General features: G+C 39.6%; 1 protein-coding gene across 1 annotated transcript in view; it reads left to right on the top strand.

Annotated features, from left to right (window-relative positions):
- COMMD10 (COMM domain containing 10) overlaps positions 1 to 20,260 on the top strand; it is a 160,943-nt gene that overhangs the window by 6,561 nt on the left and 134,122 nt on the right. The window contains exons 3-4 of the mRNA XM_053474208.1: positions 4,090 to 4,200; positions 6,855 to 7,010. Of these exons, the coding sequence (XP_053330183.1) occupies positions 4,090 to 4,200; positions 6,855 to 7,010 (267 nt within the window). The remainder of the gene's footprint in view (positions 1 to 4,089; positions 4,201 to 6,854; positions 7,011 to 20,260) is intronic.

Below are 20,260 nucleotides of genomic sequence, written 5' to 3'. Positions count from 1 at the left end.
GTAAAGAAGCTATTACAGTAAATATATTAGCTAACCGAGTTAGTTTAGTGCCTGTAACAAAAAATAACCTCCCTATACACAGACTTTTAGTGCAGAGAACATGTGCTTGACCTGTGATACGCAGCGAACGTTCTCCGCTCTGAAAAAGGGATTTGGGATGCAGCGAGGGACTGTCCCACTTGAGAGGTTTTCATCACAACAATAAAATTACAAACAATTACAGTGACTTTCTTGGAAAAGCATCTGTGTTTTTTTTCCTTTAAGAGCTGAATAAAATAATGAAACCGTGAAAGTGATTCAGGGATGACTTCATTTCTTCTGTATAGCTGCCAGAGAGAGAAAAACATCATAAAATAGCCTGGGGAATTTAAACATATGTGTCCCTGTACCTGGTATTAGAACTGCAACTCTCTACAGCTTAAGGTAGTTTATATGTGTGTATGTATGTATATATGTATGTATGTATGTGTGTGTATATATATCTATATAGATATATATACCGTATTTGCTCAAATGCTCTGAAAAATACCCGTCGTCTTATAATCAGGGTCGTCTTATAATCAGACCTCAAATGTGTCTGACTATGAGACTAAGATCCAGATCCCCTGCAGCGCTGCAGGGGTCCTGGATCCTTCTGTCTTATGCCCCCCCCCAACTTACCGGTGCTTCTGACTCCCCGGTCATGTAGCCGTGGCAGCGTGTAGATGTCTACACGATTTGCGTAGACAACTTCTGCTGCAGTCGGAAGGAGGTGCGGTTAGCACAGACCTTCCCCAACTGTCAGAGATCAGAGTTCTGCGCACCGATGCGGGGAATTCTCTCTGACAGTCGGGGAAGGTCTGCGCGATGAACGCAGACAACCCTTGCTGCTAACCGCACCTCCTTCCGGCTGCAGCGGAAGTTGCCTACGTGAATTGCGTAGATGTCTACACGCTGCCCGGAGAACACACCGGGAGTCAGAAGCACCGGTAAGTTTGAGGGGGTCGGGGGAGTGTTAAATGGGGGGCATAGGCATTTTAACCCCCTAAATGCCAGAGTGGCATATAGGGGGTGAAAAGGCATATCATGGGGCACAGTGGCATATAGGGGGTCAAAAGGCATATCATAGGGCAGAGTGGCATTTAGAGGGTTAAAAGGCATATCATGGGGCACAGTGGCATATAGGGGGTATAAGGCATTTTTGGGACAGATGTGCATATTTGGGGGGGCAGGTTGGAAAATAAAAGAAAATAAAAACAAAATATTTTTCTCAATCATAGCTTTTATTAAAAAAAATAGTTTACATGAATTAACATTTACTGGTAAAACTTTTTTCTTATGGGGTCATCTTATATTCAGGTTTTTTCTTTTTTTCCTAAATTAATATTTAGATTGAGGGGTAGTCTTATAATCAGGCAAATACGGTATATAGTACAAGCATTATTAATCACTCATCCACATTTACCAGACAAGCCAGAAATCCCATGGTGCTGGCGCAACCACAAGGAATTCTGGGTAGGTGAATGCAAATAAGGTCAACAATAGCTAGTATCACGATCTCATTCTGAAGAGTCCCTTTAAGGACGAAACAGCTGTCCATGAGTGTTGATCTGGCTACAACACCTCTTACCCGAGTTTTGTCTAAAGGCTGTCTTGTACAGCGGGCAATTACTTTCAAGGGTTCCATGTATAAAGTGGATATAGAGGCAAAAGGTGATCATTGTTGACCTTATTTGCATGCGCCTACCCAGAATTCCTTGTGGTTGTGGCAGCACCATGAGATTTCTGGGGGGAAAAAACAAGCCTTCTGTCTTGTCTGGTAGATGTGGATGAGTGTTTAATAATACTTCTACTACCATTGTAGTTGCTTCTAATGCTGCATTTACAATGGATCATATATAGTACTGTTAGGTAGCCAAAACAACAATTGGTAAAATTGGTTAACCTGTTGCCAACCTACTTAAAAGAATACACAATTACAGATCTGATAAAGTGCTTAAAGGGGCACCCAATTTTCACAGCTCCACACTTGCAAACAGATTGGGGAATCCATATAATCCCTATATATATATATATATATATATATATATATATATATATATATATATATATATATATATATATATATATATATATATATATATATATATAATGCATTTACCCCTTTCCCTACCCAAGCTATTTCCAATGTAAGAGATGTGTTCGGCAAAAATAGATCTCTTTGCTTGTGATATATTTACAGCCCATGACCCATTTACCTTGGGCGTTAAGCTGAGCCTGATCCTGTGTATCGCCCGCCTGGACCTCCCCTCCCGACCATCACCTGTCCTGCAGAATGCTCCTTTAAAAAAATAATAATAATGAAAATATATAAGCTGTGCTGGTTTGGCATAGCCTCCATAGTGTAAATGGACTGGTTGCGGAGATCAGAGATCTCCTTTGTAACTAACATATTGTCTAGTTGCACACTGGGAGGCCTGATTACCAAAGTGGATGATTTTAACCCTGGTTTTTCTGCGAGGGGCCTGCTGCCCCCTGGACCCGCCACACTTAGCTTAGTCGGCCTAAGGCGGAACACATCACTGCTTACAGTAGGCTTGGCAAACACTTTTTGGGGGGGGGGGTCTAATGAAACCATTAATTTCAATGGCAACATTTTCCTGCCAATATTGGCTCCTTCAAACAACTTTCTTTTTTTGTTGGTTATATGAATGCATATGAAAGTAATTATAACTTATTCTCCGAAAAGCATTTTACCATTACAATAAAGGATGTTTATAGTTTTAAACACGCTTGCGTATCTTTTGTTAGAATCTATGGCCGCACTTTGTTAACTAGAATAGATATTGCAATCTGTTCGGCATTTACATACACCTACCTCAACATTAAAATTAACCCATCCTAATCAGATAAGGGTCTGTAGGTCTCCACAACCTAAGTCCTCTTTGCTGATTGATGGATCATGATGATTATGTATCCAGGTGTTCTGCCGTGGAAAGAATGCATGGTGCTGTGCAAAAATGCTATGGAGGTTGTCCCTGCTAGACACAGAACTTCCTAGTGTAAATTCGACGGTTGTAAGGTTGCTCACAGATTTCCCCAACTGGCCCACTGAGAACTAGGAGGCGCCCAAAAGAGAAACCTGCTCCTGGTTTGGCCCCTTTAGACCTTCAACCCTAATACTAAGCCATGATATATAATTGTGTATTCTTCTATTCGAAAGATATAAATATACAGTATACGATTATATTATTTCATAGTTCATTAGAATTAGTTGTGTGTGTGTGTGTGTGTATATTGCCAACGAATTTAATTAGCGATTAGTTGAATCGATTTGATCGATTATAAGATGAGGGTATTTTCAAATGCTCTGAAAAATACCCCTCGTTTTGTAATCCGACCGTCACAGCAGTTACTACTTTCCAGTCCCTCCCTACAGTCACACTGATTGGCCCCGCCCCTTTCCTTATTGCCTCCACACTGCTCAGCAACTCATTTAACGGGGAGTAAATTAATATTTGGGCTGCTGAAAGTTAGGGGAAGTGGGGGGTTAATTTAAGGGCAGTTATGGTTAATGGGGTGTTTAGGGTTAATTTAGGGGCAGTTATGGTATATGGGGTGTTTGGGGTTAATTTAGGGGCAGTTATGGTTGATGGGGTCATTAGGGTTAATTTAGGGGCAGTTATGGTTGATGGGGTCGTTAGGGTTAATTCACGAGTCTGTGAATCGAGGAGGGCACTATCATCGATATGTGGGGGGTATAAAGCATATCAGGGCATGACGGAGTGGCATATCTGGGGGTATAAGGCATATCGGGGGTATAAGGCATAAAGGGTATATAAGCGTATCTGGGAGGCATATGGCAAGCCTGGGCTCAAATGTGCATACGTTTTTTTTTTTTTGGTCTGCTATTTGTTTTTAACATCATCTTTGTTAAATTATTTTAAATAAATGAAAAATTTACATTTTTTTTATCCGATTAATCGGCCAACTAATCGATTATGAAAATAATTGTTAGTTGCATATACATACATACATATAGTGATGCATGTAAATTAATCCGAGTTATTGATTGCAAAATAAATACATGATATTTCTTCATGTTTTTAGGCTGAAAGGACTTTTAGTGAAGAAGAGGAGGAGAAACTTCAGGCTGCATTTTCCTTGGATAAGCAAGATCTCCACTTAGTCTTGGAGACGATATCCTTTATTTTGGAACAGGTAACTTGCACCTTTTATACTGCATTGATCTAGATGCCTGTACAGTGTACCTACTAATTACAGCCCAGGGAGCAGCAGAAACTCTTACTGCCTTCAGAGTAAATATTTTAAAGGTGCATTAAATATTAATCACCCAGTAGTTGTAATCTAAAAACTTTTGTATGCATTATTGATGCTTGTAAATAAATCATAAGTTAATATTTCTGACAGAGCTCATAAGAAGAACTGCGTTGGAAAATGTGTTTGAGGTTCACTCTAAGATACATCGAACAATTTATGGGGCTCTTGACACTTTCAAATCAACGACCTTACTCATCTGTGAAAAACAGCACCTAATCTTCTTATCGGATGGAAATGTGTATTAAACAGATGGAATTAAATAATTAATTTTCTAAGAAGGAAATGATCATTAAATCTGTTAAATTTTAGGAAGGAGAAACCTTAGAATATATTTGTAGGGAAGTATGTACACAAGATGACCTCCATAAAGGAGCACAAGGGCTTTGGAAATGGCTATGTCATTCATCGTACAATATCCCCATTTGTTGGGCTTGTTTTAAAGCATTTAGGTTACTCTTCATAGATTAGGGGCATCATCCCCACACCCTGGTCTGTAAACCATAGCACACCATTCCATACCCTAAATCATACCATGCTTTATATTTTACCATTTATAATGTCTTTATTCACAGTGTCTTATGGGTTGAAGTGTTGCTCGTTTGCTTCTGTACCATTATGTCCTATATGTGCTGGAGTTCATGTCAATATTGTATATTGTTAATTTTCTATCTTCCTCCATTGTAGTATTGCTACATGATTAGGGTGGCAGGAAACCTACTTCAAATACATTTGGCAATTTAGTTGTGAGGGTTAATCATACCTGAACATTGCCAGCCCAAGTTAGGTGTGAAACCACATTCCTGTTTCTAAGTAGGTTAAGCAGATAACACTAATCAGTGACCTGTAAAAGCACACACCATCATCTATGGACCATCAACACCTGGGATGTCTGCCCCTATAAAGTAAACCCTCACTGATCATGTTCTTCTGTAAATATCTATGCCTATGTGATGCTTGCACTAAAGGGCCTTTTATCTAGACTATACATTAGCAGTATGACCAGTTAGGGGCAACTCGACAGCCACACGTGTATCCGTTCCAGAGATGTCATCACACACACACTCCGGGACACATGATCCTTAATAAATGTAGTGTTATATGTAGACTAGCGAGCTACCATGGATATCCGAACCACAGAGGTCATTAAAATAAAACATATAATTGTTAGTATACATTCCCACAGTGGATAATAACTCAATTAAGCCCTTTGGAGACAGGGCTTGTAATCTATTGATCCAATAACACTCTCTTAATTAGATATTAATGTCCCATTTTATGCGGGAAAGTTTCACTCATTTGATCGCAATAAATTTAAGGCAAGAGCATCCTCCCTCATGGCATTCCTGGACCTTGCGGGAGATGGAAGTACTTGTGGTGTAACCAGATCCCATTAAAAGCTAAGTTTTATCTGATAGGACTTTTTAAGTTAGTTACTATATTTCAGGTACACAAGCAGACTCCTCATTTTTACTTGCTGCTGTACAGTATCTTCTCCTTTTTTAGTGATTTATTATATGAAGACTATTGCTTTTACATCTTACACTGTGCGAGAGATGTATTATCAACCCAATGATCCCAGGTCAGTCAGAGCTAAATGTTCTTGCTTGGTGGAAGGACATTTTTAGTTGAGTACACCACGCTAAAAGATTAACAGAGGAGGCATCTGTCCCATAGCTTGATAAATTGGATCCGCCATACTTTCTAAGAAAAATATATAAATATATGTTCCCTATATCCTTGCAAGCCTTACCTGTAACAAGAAAGCAGGAAAATAGTTTACTAGCTTGGACAAATCCCAAGAATCACATAGCCACGACCCATTTGTGCCTATTTTTTGTTATATTGTTTTCTGTAGATATGGCTCTACCTGACTCCTAATTTTCTATCTTGTTTCTGTATTCGATATTGATTTGTTCTGCCCTATATGTCAAAATACAAAAAGACAGAACACTGAAATCTTTTCAAGGGTGTATTTGCTAACAGGCATTGGATCTTCGATAATGAAAATGATTTCACATCTTCGGTATGTTATAAATAATCTGTGTTGGAAGGAGAAGTCCATAAAATATTGTTCTCATTGAGCATAAAATACAGAGCTGTATACAGTGAGGTAGGTTAGCAGTTTCATTTTTTTCCGATATACTTCATTTATCTGCAGATATGGAGGCTGCCATTGTTGTCAGTCATGTGATATTTGTGATGCCTTTCCTGCTCAAACACCACACTAAGCTGGTTCTTTATGACATTGCTAATGAAGTCTGTTCTTCCATAGACTTTCATTATTCAGTGTTAGGCTGACTAAGACATATTGTTTACCGGAAGGCAATATGATACAGACTAAGGAGGTTTGTGTAGTAGTATTGGGCTAAGATAATAGAGCTAGAATACATACATAACTCAAATGCACCATGCTCCGTCACATGTATTTTATAAAGGTTCTGGTCACAGGAATAAAACCAACTATATGGTAGATTTATGCAGATGCCATTTTCAAAAATATGCTATTGTACTAGCCTCCTTGCTCTGTTTTTCAGGCTGTGTATCATAATGTGAAAACAGCGGCTCTCCGTCAGCATCTGGAGAACATCCATCTTGACCCGAGTAAAGCGGAAGCGTTTGCGATTTCCTGGGAGAATGCAGGGCAGGAAACTGTGGAAAAGTTTAAGCAAAGGATTCTGGCTCCCAAAAAGGTATTTAGTTCTTCACACTAAGCACTGCTGTTAAAGGGGCGCTACAGCGCCCATGTAGACCTACCAAAGAGGAATGTGTATTCAATTGCCTTTGTACTTTGTACTTTAAAATGCGTTTTTACAGGGCTCGACAAATCCTAGGAGTTTGTCAGCCTCTTACATCCACAAAAAAATGCCCCGGCGTCACCACGCGGGGGCGCTGCTGCTGCTGCTGTCTGCCGAGCCTGTATAAAATACAATCCTGTAGGCTGATAACGCTATTGCAGGAAAACCTGCAATAGTGTTTTCAGCTGCCGCAGGCAGCTTCAGGAAAGGGGGTTGAGTGTTGATGTGTGGGGACCTGACACAACATCCCCCTGCTGCCTGATCGCTCCATGAGAGCGACAGGGCAGCGTTAACCCCTTCAATGCCGCAATTGCAGCATTTTAGGGGTTAATTCCCATTTTGTACGGGGCTCTGCTGCTGGTGGCAGGCCAGCAACAGCAAAAACGAGCCCCCCCCCCCCCACAAGCCCTTTGATGACTCCTGTAGGCATGGAAGCCTACAGCAGTCATCATAGACTCCCCCCTGCAGTGGCTGGTCTATAGACCAGCAATTGCTTCCCAGCTACCAGAGGCAGCTTCAGGGACAGGGGGAGAGGGTTCTTTGGTCTCCACATAAGTGTGGAGACCAGCCCCAACACCCCCCCTGCTGCCTGATCGCTCCATGAGAGCGATAGTGCAGCGTTAACCCCTTCGATTCCACAATTGTGTATAACACATTCGTGGCATTGCAGGGGTTAACATTTGTCCCCACAAGCTTGTGGAACAATGGAACACCTGCATTGAAAGAGTTAAAAAAATAAAAAAAAAAAAAATAAAATAAAAAAAAAAAATATATATATATATATATATATATCTATATATCTATATCTATATATATATATCAAAAAAAAATAATAATAATAATAATAAAAAAAAAAACCAACAAAAAACAGCACTGACCTGAAAGTCCAGGGTGCTTCCAGGTCAAATGCTGTGAGTTTAGTAAGTGGGCTGATGATGATCAGATCACTCCTAACCAACTGTTTAAAAAAAATCCTGGCTCCTAACTTTTTTAGCTGGCGCCTAGATTCACAACAAATTTGTCAAGCCCTGCGTTTTTAGATGTAAGATGTTCGGTTTTGGTTTCGTGAAGCAGCTGTCAGCAAAGCACTCCCATTAAAATCAATAAGGAACACGCATGGTCAAATGGAGTTAACGTTCCACAGGGCTTCCACATCTAATTTACTTATAAGCTTTGTAGATGACCTATATACTTGTTGGCCACACTATGCATAGCAAGTAGCTCCATACACCTCTCGAAGCAACATTGAGCTGTAGCTCAACAACACCTGGGTTGCACAAATTCATCATCCAGTCTTTTAAATTACGCAGTCCAGGTATTAGGACTATCTTACCCTGTCCTTGTTAGCAGGCTGAATATTTAAAGGGAAATATATGGCCTTTTTCATAATGGAAGGGAATAACTCTGTATTGTACTTATTGAAAGTATTAAGAATTATTTTCTGTGCTATAGTTTCTCTCTGCACTTAATTTCATGTATCATCTTAGAAGCTTTGGAAACGGGATGGAATAAGTATGCTGCAGATGGCAGATTTCATCTAGGTATCTGGAGAATGACACTAAAGATTTGTGTGAATTCATTTACAGAACACATATAATGTGGCCGGCTCCCTCCCAACCGTTCGGAAATGTAATCTAAATTACCACAACTGACAAAGATCTAGCTCCTATTATGCAACTGTCTCATACATCAAAATTAGCAGTGTATAGAAGATGTCACTATAATTGCCACATTAAATGGGCAAAGCCAATAACCATTTACAGCAGCACATCCACGTACGGCTTCTTTTTGTTTAGCTATAAACTTACAGGATCAAAATCATTAACTGTCATGAGGCGCATGAAAGAAACCCACGGCCTGATTTGAGTTATGACTTCTCAGGAAATTGCCTTGTGTACACTTTTATAAAAAGCAATATTACAGTTCCCATCAGAAAGTATAACACTGACATATAGAAATGGCTTTGCAATTTGAAGGACCTGCGGTTTAATAAAGAGAAATATTCTGCAAATCCCATTTTAAACTTAGATATTTTTTTTTTGATTGCCTGCTTGGGTAACTGAGTGTAAAATGTACCTTCACCTTCACATTGAGGCAGCTATGTCTTCCTTGGTGTGTTTTCCCCCCAAGCATCTTGTTAAAAGTACACTGTGAATTTACCTTGCAGAGGGGGTCTTCTAGGGTGGTGTAGCAGAGATCTGTGTTCCTACAGGATGCACCGTGCACTCTTATACTATGAGATATGGATCTAAGCTGTTTTGCTGGTGCCACCCTTGGCATAACTGGTCTTAGCCTTACTGTTTCAATGACAGTGGTACATTTGTTTATCAAGAGCTCGAGAGCTTCAGAATGGTGAGACCAATCTTGGGGATAAAAGCAGATGTCTAAGAGACTGGCCTGTCTACCTCCTAGCGTTCACTTGCATAGCTTTCCATGTGGTTTTAGCATTTGCATGGTGTAATCCAATGATAAGCGTTCACATCTTTCTTGACTTAATGCTCTCTTGACTAGGATATTCCTAGGTGAGCATCAGAATATTAAATTGACATTGTTCCCTTATCGTTAAATGTAAAGGCAGACATTTGCAATTAGCTATCAAAATATAACGGATAGAGGCTGATTGAGTTCAATTGGGCAATTACAAGGAAGATCTCTCAAACCAGGCCTTTTACTCTGATGAGGGTTGTGCCTAGCTGTCACTGCCTCTATAACATATACTTGGTGTTGAGCATCCATAAGAATAATTGTGCCAGTGGGTGGGGAGGGGGGAGGGCGCTCCGCACAGAGTCAAGCCTAGGGAAACTTTCAAGGTGGATACATCACTGACGATGGTGGGCAATTGGTATAGCCTTCATAAATGACAGGGGCAACCAGTTTGTTCAAGTTTGGCCCTTAGCATAATTTATTTCATGGTTGTTTATATATATTTTTTTTTTTACGCTGTTGGCAAAGCTTCTTCTTTACAAATGGGGAGAGATTTTTCCTCCCAAAGAGGGGAGCATATTATGAGACATAAACCCAAACACACTGACCACCCGCAGCCAAGATGGCACAAACCTAAACATACTGGTTATCCAAACTCGCATCCCTCCCCATTGCTACCGACACACAATTTACGTCCTCATGGTCACTTAGCATGCAATCCATAGGATGTAATAGTGCATTCCAACTGGGCTTAATTGATAATTTAAGTAATTTTGGCTATGTATGTATACTTTGTATCTACCAACAATTCATAATGTATAAAGTCCTGACAGCCAGGCTGATGCCTTGGCCTGTGTCCAGATTATTGAGATGACTGACAGTTTTGCATGAACAGTGCCCAAAGATGATTGCTCTCATATAAAAAAATGGCTGTTGCTATTGTTACTAAAGGTAGAGAGTGTAGCAATAATGGACAATTATTAATTTTCTTGTGTGAGTAGTTTTGGCTTAATAAAAAGTGCAGTTTCAAGTGATTTGGTTTTTGCAATATATACACTACCATATACACTACCATTCAAAAGTTTGGGGTCACTTAGGTTTCCATGGCAAACAAGGACATTTCTAGCTGTAGCACAATTGGAAAAGGATTTTCTAATGCCATTTAAACTTAAACTTGGATTAGTGAACACAACGTGCCGTTGGAACACAGGAGTGATGGGAGTGATAAAGGGTCTCTGGACACCTATGGAGATATGCCGTTAAAAAGCGTCCATTTCCAGCTTCAAAATATTAAGTCACTTTAGCACCGTCATTTCAATTTCCTTTAGCTGTATAAAAATCACTGCAACTAAAATGTTGAGAGGCAGTGGGAGACCATATCTGGAAAATGTTAAATGGTTTTTAGGATTAAATAGTAGAATAGAAAATTGTTTGCACGATCAACATTATCAGGAAGACCTTTGAGGCAAGAAGAAAGGGAATGTGAAAGAAACATTTAAATACATAAAGGGCTTTTAACAAAGGAGGAGAAATGTTATGCATCTCCATGGACATAACCTGGCATTTAGATCAGGGGAGCGGGTGTCACTGTAGGATAGAAGATAAGATAAAAGACGGAAGGTAGAAGTGAGAAGATGAACTGCAAGAAGATGTGGAGGTGGTTGGCAGAGAAGGTAGGAAAACAGACAGAATGCATGAGAGTAGATTGTGTAATGAATGCAAGAGAAAATGTACGTTCATTAGATTTGACTTTTTAAAATACCTGGCACTCTGTAGACATCAGTTCTAAGTCAACTGAACACTGTAGAATGCCAATGAATTCCAGAACTTGTGTGATTTGTAGAACAAATCCTCAGTTGGGTTCCTGAAGACTTGGAGAGTCTTTAACAACTCGGTACATTTTTCAGTCTGGTCCAGGTCAGCTCAGGAGTCCCCTGCATACCCCACAATTTAGATAACTTTGTGACTTTACACTGTTTTATACTTAAAATTATAAGTCACTTATTGAAATCCATAATCTGTTTAGTACACATTCACTTGAGTGGATGTCTATGGGTAGATCTTACTACATAGATTTTTTTTTTTTAATCAGAGGGCAGTACTTTGAGGGTATTAGAATCAGTGACATATCCTGGCCTAGACCAACAAGGCCCAGGCCGCCTGGGGTAACCAAGCCCCCCTGTTGTCCTGCCACACAATGGACTGGATACATATGGAGATATTTTATCTCCTCCGCTGGCCTATTTATGATATGTCATGTCCCAGTCTGCAGTGCCTTTTATTGTACCAGAGACACTGACCACGGAGGGGGAGGTGGCTGGGGGCCCTAATACACCACTGATTTAGGGATGCACTGAAATGAAAATTCGGGACCGAAACCGAAAATTCAGGATGCACTTGGCCGAAACCAAAAATGACGCCCCCAAACACACCTAAAAAAAGAAACGGTGTATATGAAATATATATATATTTTTTTTTTGTTAACAGAACTCACACTCCTATCAGTACATGCTGGAATATGGGCATGATAGAAATGTGATTGCTGTTAGCATTCTGTTATATTAAATACATATATATCACACTCCTATCATACACAAGCAGCCGATACATGTTGAAACCTGGCTAGCTGGATGGAAACTGCACATCACTTACAGCCTCCCTGTGCCATGCCCCCTCCCTCTTACACATCCATGCTATCACACACATATTCATTCATTTACTCATTCATTCCTTCATTCAGATACTTACGTATTCCATCAATCACACATACTCATTCATAACCCACCCCATTACCTGAACTGCAGACTTCCGCAGGAGGCGCTGCTTCCCTCTGAATTGGTTGCAATTCTCTTGTCCCGCCCAGCGGAAGCAGGAACAGAGCAGGGTCATGTGACGTGACATACATTCACGTGACTCCGCTGAGGAATGTGCAGGTAAGCAGCAGCAATAGCCCCCCGACCCACCCTGTGATTTTCGGCCGTTTTTTTTTATTTACGCTTAATGCCGTTTTCGACCGATATGTTTCAGCCACCGATATTTTGGTGCATCCCTAACATTAATTATTTTAAGCCTTTTTGTACAGAACTATTACTGTCTGGTAGAAGCACTTCCATTGACCTATTCGAATTTTTGCATATTTTTGGAAAGTGTGTTTCAAAGAAAATATGGGTTATTTTACAAGGAATAATAGCAGTTTTGTGTTCAATAGAGAACATACTTATGCATAAGATATGTATTTTGACAAGACTAGTTATTGCTTTTGATCACTTAGGAAGTTGTGATCAGTTTGCTGCATTTTACATGCTGTTGATCAAGGAGACATGATCCCTTCAGAGAAGCTACTAAATTCGATTCATGCCGATTATTTGATTGCTATCCTCTCTGCAAGAAACAAGATGACTGTAAATGTATCTGTGCTTCCTAACTTCCTAATAATTCAGGCTTTCTCTGGCAATCTCCTTCATTTCCATATATTTGCAGACTGAAGTCTCTGTTGGGTTCAAAGTTTTATTTTATGATATATATTCTAACCTCTTTCAAACTTTAAACAATTAAAATGTGTCCTGAAAAAAAACACATAATTTATTTGCGTAAAGTGGATTGGATGTGTTTTGTTATAGTCTAAATCTGCATAGTAATATTTTAGCAAAGTGTCCAGCAGTGGATAAGCTTTCCCTTTTCTCTGGGGAATAAAATAATCCAGTATACATTTCTTTTTTTCGTATTTCTCATTTGCATTAAACATTTTAACCAATGTAAACTTGTAATATATCTGTGGCTAAGTTTGAATTTTATATTTCCCCAGACAGGCTTCTTCAGTAAATCTCCCTGAAATCTTAGTATACCATATGCTGGAAAATATAATATGTGGTGGTATCGGTAATGAGCGTCTTTGAGCTGCCTACGGTATGAAAGTTAAAAAAAAAAAAAAAAAAAAAAAAGCCGTGGGAATATAATTCAGGGAGAGAAAACAAAATTGAAATATATCCCTAAATTTGGAAATTCCATCCACAAAAACCAATACTGATAATTCTTGTTTCCCCGAAGTGTTAATTTCACATTGCTGCCTAAAAAAAAAAAAATAAAAAAATAAAAAAATAAATCATTACAAAAAAGAAAAATCTGTCCGATTCTGCTTTGAGCACATTGTCCAGCCTTTAATTTTCTCTAATGTCTTTCTAGTGTTTTGATGACATTGTTTGTGTCTACCGGCAAATTGTTAGTCCCTCCTGATTTTATATTATTTAGAAGTAATTATAGTGTCACCTCTTGTCAAACAGTTAAGAGTAGAAGTGCAATTAGAGCACAATAACACCATTATCTGTAGTATTACTACAACATATTCCATTGTTCAGTTTTCTCAATAGGCATAATTGTCAAGTACATGATGACAATGAGTGGCTGTTAAAAAAGTGTATTTTCTTTCCTTTACAAAGGAACTGTCTATTAAAGGTTAATTATCAGATCTATAGTTCTAATGTTTGAGTCTGTCCTATTAATGCAGTAAAATTGCTTTATAAGAGGAACCCATGGAGGGTAGAGAGAACCCTTTTCTCTTCTTGTTCAATCCTATCTGCTCGCTACCATATACGCCTGTTTCCCTTGTGTACTCAACTTTTACCTCTTTCCCTTAATCCAATATGTGTACCACGTCATGTGATATGGCCCCTTGCAACAATCTTGTACTTGATAATTTAAAAAAAAAAAAAAATGGTAGAATCTTCTCTTACCTTAGTGATCTGTATCAGTTTTGTGGCTTTTCTTATACATTCCTATATTGAAGTTAATAGCTTAACATCTTGTTAATAGATTTGTTACATGCATAGTTTGGTTTATTATAAAAATATATTTAATTCAACTTAATAGAACATAACCCATATTTCAAAGTCTAATTTCTGAAAATAATTTTCTATTATATGATCAGTATTGAATATTTAGTTTTTTTTAGATTTTCTTACATGGATTACCTTTCAGCACTATAGTCCCGATTTGTCTTTTATTGTAAAAGGTTAATTATAAATTAAACTTTGACAATGAAATTGGCTAAAAACAGATTTGTCAATTTTCATTATTATATTGGTGCAGTTATCACCGCATATTAAATGAAACAAATATATTATGGTTTTATTTGGCAAACACAGTAATCCAAATGGTATTCATAAACAGTAACCTGTTTGCCTAATGGTTCAACTTTATTTAGAGCTAATTGTGTTATTATTGAACAGAAACAAATCTTTACAATGAGTGGCATGCTCATAGAATTCTTCTGAATAGCAGAAACCTTTTGCTTTCTCATTTCAGGAGCAGATACTTTGATGTCATATACACTATATGGGCAAAAGCATTGGAACTCCTGCCTATTACACCAACAGGGACATTTATGACACCATATTCTGTATACATAGACATTACTATGTAGTTATTCCCCCTTTTGCAGATATAACAGCTTACACTGTTCTAGGAAGACTTTCCGCAAGATTTTGTAATGTTCTCTTGGAATGGCTCTGTGCGGGACAGTCAGGTTCTTCTGCACCAAGCTCATCCAACCATGTCTTTATGGACCTTACTTTGTGCACTGGGCACAGTTATGCTGGAATAGAAAGGGGCCTTCCCCAAACTGTTCCCACAAAGATGGAAGCATAGCATTGTCTAAAATGCCTTGGTAAGCTGTAGCATTAAGAGGACAGAAAATAGTGATTCGTCACTCCACAGTGCTGACTTTTACGCACCATGAGCCTCAGCACTCGTTGACCCTGCTCTGTGACCTTATGTGGTCTTCTGCTTCGTGGCTGAGTTGCTGCCGTTATTAAACGCTTCCACTTTCCAATAATACCACTTACAGTTGACTGTGGAATGCCTAGCAGGGATGCAACTTCACAAACTGACTTATTGCAAATGTGGAATCTTATCACAATATCTTGCTAGAATTGACTGAGCTCTTCAGAACGACTCATTTTTTTTCCCACACGTTTATAAATGCAGACTGCATGGCTAGGTGCTTGGTTTTTATACACCTGTGGAAATGGGTCTGATTGAGACACCTTCAAAAATTAACAAGTGTGTCCCAATATAGTTTGTGTCTGAAGGGAAAGTACATGGATGCTAAACGGCAAAATGTGAAATCACTCGTGTTAGGACTGACTTTAAATCTGAAAAAGAAGAAATTAAATTGACCAATTTTTATATTGAGGAACATATTCCAAAAGAGGTATACTGTAATTTTACATTAAATTACCGTATTTATCGGCGTATAACACGCACTTTTTTAACTAAAATATTAAGCTGAAACCCTACCTGCGTGTTATACGCCGATAAATCCTAGAGCCAGTGGCGGAACTACCGGGGTCGCAACTGCGACCGGGCCCTGGAGTTCTGCCAGTCAGGGGGGCCCAAGGGGTGCCGAGCGGTTGCTGAAGACGACCGCTCGGCAACTCTCGGGCCCCCCTGACTGACAGAAATCCAGGACTCCTCTGCTGGCGGCCGCCGCCGCCGCCTGCCTCAGCCGCCGCCGCCTGCCGCAGCCGCCGCCGCCTGCCGCCTGCCTCAGCCGCCGCCTGCCTCAGCCTCAGCCTGCCTCAGCGCTTCAACTCCTGTGTTGGAAGCGTGAGGCGTTTGTCTCGGGTGCCGGCGCTCAGCAGTGAAGCGCCGGCACCCGAGACAAACGCCTCACGCTTCCAACACAGGAGTTGAAGGTAAGTGACCGGGATGGGGTTAGGGAGAGAGAGGGGAGATCCTGAGAAGGGGGGTTAGGGTGTGTGTGTCTGAGTGTGTCTTACTGTGTGTGTGTGTGTGTGTGTGTGTGGTTTCCCAGATAGCAGTGATTCTGATGAAGTTTTTTTTGTTCAGTTTTTTTGTTCAAAAATGGGGGTGCGTGTTATACGCCAGTGCGTGTTATACGCCGATAAATACGGTATATGAAGTGTTTTATTTGGCTCATGACCCGTCCCCCCCAAAAAAACCCTTAATTTGTAGGCCCAGGGGGCTCCCATTTGGTTGTACTGTGGGTTGGTGTGTTTTGCTTAGTTTCAATGCATCTTATTGTTTGATCTCTGAACTACAAAATGAGGTAGAAAAAGAATGAAGATTTGGTCACAGAAGACAAGTCAAGGCAAGCTTTGCATTTAGCAACTGCCTGTCTGCATTTTTACAATATATTTTCCATTTTTGTATAGTCTACTTTTACATTTATTTAATATTAAAAGGTGTTGGAAATACACATGCATGCCACATTATCTACTCTTGTGCATGTTTTTAGATTTTTCAGTTTTTTACCTCTCCCATGATTAAATGTTGCGCACGTGAATCTTCTGCTTCTGCAAATAATTTTCTGATTGAAATTCTGCTACATTTCCATCTGTTTACTAATGACTACATTTCCATTTTATGAAAAACATTGTATTATGTTTCATGTTGTTTTCGAAACCATGAATGATTAGTTTAAGAGGAATGGAGAGGACATGTTTAACTATCCATGTGCATAAGGTTTATAGGTTAAAGGGGCGGTATACTGCCCAGACGGCCCCACTAAGGAAGAATGCATTTTAAAGTCCTCTGTAAGTAGTTTTTAATATGCATTTGTCAAAAACAACAAAGAAAAAGTAAGACTTACTTGAGGTAGAAGCTTCTCTTCCAATGTGCGTCCAGTGATTCTTGCCACTGATTGGCTGCTTGAAGCAGCCAGTCAGTGGCAGAAGAGTGCTCCATTTGAAATTAATGGAAGCCCTTTTCAGACATATGCACAGGGGTCCGAACAGCAGCAGTGTTCGTTGAGCCGGCCAAACAAATCTCCTGCAGATGTAGTTGGGTTCTGAATGGCCATCACTAATTAATTTAGTCGGAACATATTTCATAAACCTCAGTTGAAACGCCAGTAGCAACCACATTTCACTGCATATTTAGGCTATTTACTTTTTAGTACGTTGTCAGTATGTGCAATGCAGTCCCTTTTTGTAAAGCATGTCAACATTATACTCATGAAGAACAAAATGGCTGTGGTGGCAGTCAGTTGGATACTCAGAATGTATAGATATGGGTATTATGTCCACTTTATTTTGTTACTGACTCATGGGGACCAACCTTATACAGCCCTCACCTATACTGACCTAAATTCATGAGACATGGAAATGGGAAAATATTTAAATGCATTTGTTAATAGTATTCCTGAAGACAATGGTATTTCCACATGGGCATCACCTGTTTAATCGATAGTAAGACATCTCTTTTGAGGGCACAATTGATTTGTTGTTGAGAGGTCACTTTTGACGACTGTGTTAACTTATATAGGAATAAATTAAATTGTTGAAGACATAATTACAGAAACCTGATGCATGCCACGGATGACTTCAAGGCCGTCTGCCTCCAGTTACTGATGATATGGTGTGGGATATTATTCCAAGCTGTTTGTCATTGCTCGCACAAGATCGCCAATTAAAAACGCCTCAGCAATTAGAGAAATCGTTATATCGTATATCAAAGAAGCAGAAGACAAAGTCAATGAGCTTTTTAAATTATCCGGCTGAAGCAAGATGTTGACCTGTAATGATACCCGTCTACTGCTTGACACATGGTAAAGGGTGGGCTCTTAACTGATTCTTTGCCACAATTCAACACACTCTGTCTATAAAGGAAGCTGATGAGTTAGCCTTTTGGCTGTGATGAGCTAAGTGAAGGACAGATGGTGTGATGATTGAAAAGAGATGCAGAAGAATGTTAAACATTGTTTAAGGAGTGTGTTCTGTGCTATGTGACGACATGCTATCCTGTGTCAGCTGCTGTCAGTGGTCCTATTCTTTAGCAGGCAGGCACAGAATATACTCTTTCATCAGCTTCGTACTGTAGTGAGGTGCTGGCATTTCAGTCAATGAAACCAATGATGACGGCACAAGGCTTAATGTTGATGCTCTGCTACAGTTGTTGTTATTCTTTTTTCATTTCCACATATATTCACTACTGTTCAAAAGTTTGGGGTCACTTAGTCATTTTCATGGAAACACAGGAAGATTTCTAACTGTTTTCATAATTGCAAAATGGTTCTCCAATGATCAGCTAGCCCTTTAAACTTAAACTTGGATTAGTGAACCTGATGTGCTATTGCAACGCTGGAATAATAAAGGGCCTCTTTACTTCTATGAAGATATCCATTAACCCTTAATGACCAAGTGCAAGGCATGTCATGGACAACAGGCATTAAATAAGCTTAGAAAGTGATTTAAGTTTGTTTTCTTCAGTTAAACAGCTTTGCTGTAATGCTTATAAGTCGGGGCATTCAGCAACACCGAAAACAGCAGCATGGACCCCGTGTGGCCCCTGCCCGTGGCTTCAGTGTCCTCCATATATGATGGAGGATGACTGCGTGTGTTGTGTATTTTTTTTGCACAACGTTTACTATGTAGTTGCATTCCTGTACACAGCGCCTATTGTTAACTTTCATGGATTTCACATTCTCTTAAAGGAAAAACAGAAGATAATGATTGCAGGTGCACTCCTGTCTCATTTTGTTTTATACTATATCAGCCACATGTAAAATCTTTAGGTGACATGTGCAGGACTCCTGCCAGCCTACATATTTCAGTCCTTATCATCCTCGCCAGAGAGTGGCGGAGGTAGCCTATTTTAGATTTATTATGTTTCTATGTATGTGTGTGTGTGTGTGTATATCATTTTTATAGGTAGTGATGCGAATTGTAGACATAAATAAATGAGCAAGACCCAGTCTGACCTGCAGTGACACTTCCCAGATGTGTGATTCCATGCACATTGTTCAAATTGGCGTGCATAGAATTTCCATTATTTTTTACATTTTTCCATGTCAAGCAGTAGAACCCGAGGAAAGAGCTTTTATAGGAAAGCTCCTGTCACGATCAGTTATGCTTTAGTGAGCTCCAAACACTCTCTAAATGTCTAAATAAAAATGCCGGTCCCCGTATTGAAGCTTAAGACCGCGCGGCTTGCTGCACCTTTCAGTGCACCTTGTTTCCCGCATCTTGACATTAAATGCATCTTAAAGCACAAACTTTTCTCTACTATGAAACCGTTTGTACCCGAGGGACACCGTAGCATGCTCTAGAGCTGACCTGGCTTTTCAGGCCGGTCTGATGGTAACACAATGTTTGGATCGATAAAAGGAAATTATAAAAGATGTCTTTCAAAGTTGCTGCAATATATCAGGTCTTGATCTCGGTTTCAAACCCTTAATCAGCTACAAGCATTCACAGTCGAGGATGAATTGATAAATTGCCTGGGTGATGAAAACTCAGATTTTTTTATTGCAGTGATTTATTCTTGGAGGTCGTAAATATCCAAATTACCATATAAAGCTGGGCTACTACAGAAGGAGCATCATAAAACACTCCGTATGTATATCTTAGCTGTGAAATTTAAAGCAGCTGCACCATGCTGACTACCAGCAAACTAGCATGTACGCAGAGATGGTCCCCATACTTGGGGATTTGAAATGCTTGCTTCATTCAGGTGTGGGTGCAGGAGAGGGTGGTAGATAAATAAAACAGTCTCCCATCAGAGGTGGTAGAGGCTAATGCACTAAGAGAATTTAAACATGCATGGAATAGACATAAAGTTATCTAAGCGAAGAAAAAGGACTAATTAGGGCCTGAGTCGTCCATCAGGAAAAATGGACGAACTGGATAGGCCGAAGGGTTCTTATGTGCCGTCAAAATCAATGCTTGTTATGAATGTGCTTGAATTCCAAGATCTCTGAGCTC

Source organism: Spea bombifrons, chromosome 1 (genome assembly GCF_027358695.1).
Source record: "Spea bombifrons isolate aSpeBom1 chromosome 1, aSpeBom1.2.pri, whole genome shotgun sequence".
In the NCBI taxonomy this organism is placed as follows: Eukaryota; Metazoa; Chordata; class Amphibia; order Anura; family Pelobatidae; genus Spea; species Spea bombifrons.
This window is presented reverse-complemented; position numbering and strand designations above follow the sequence as displayed.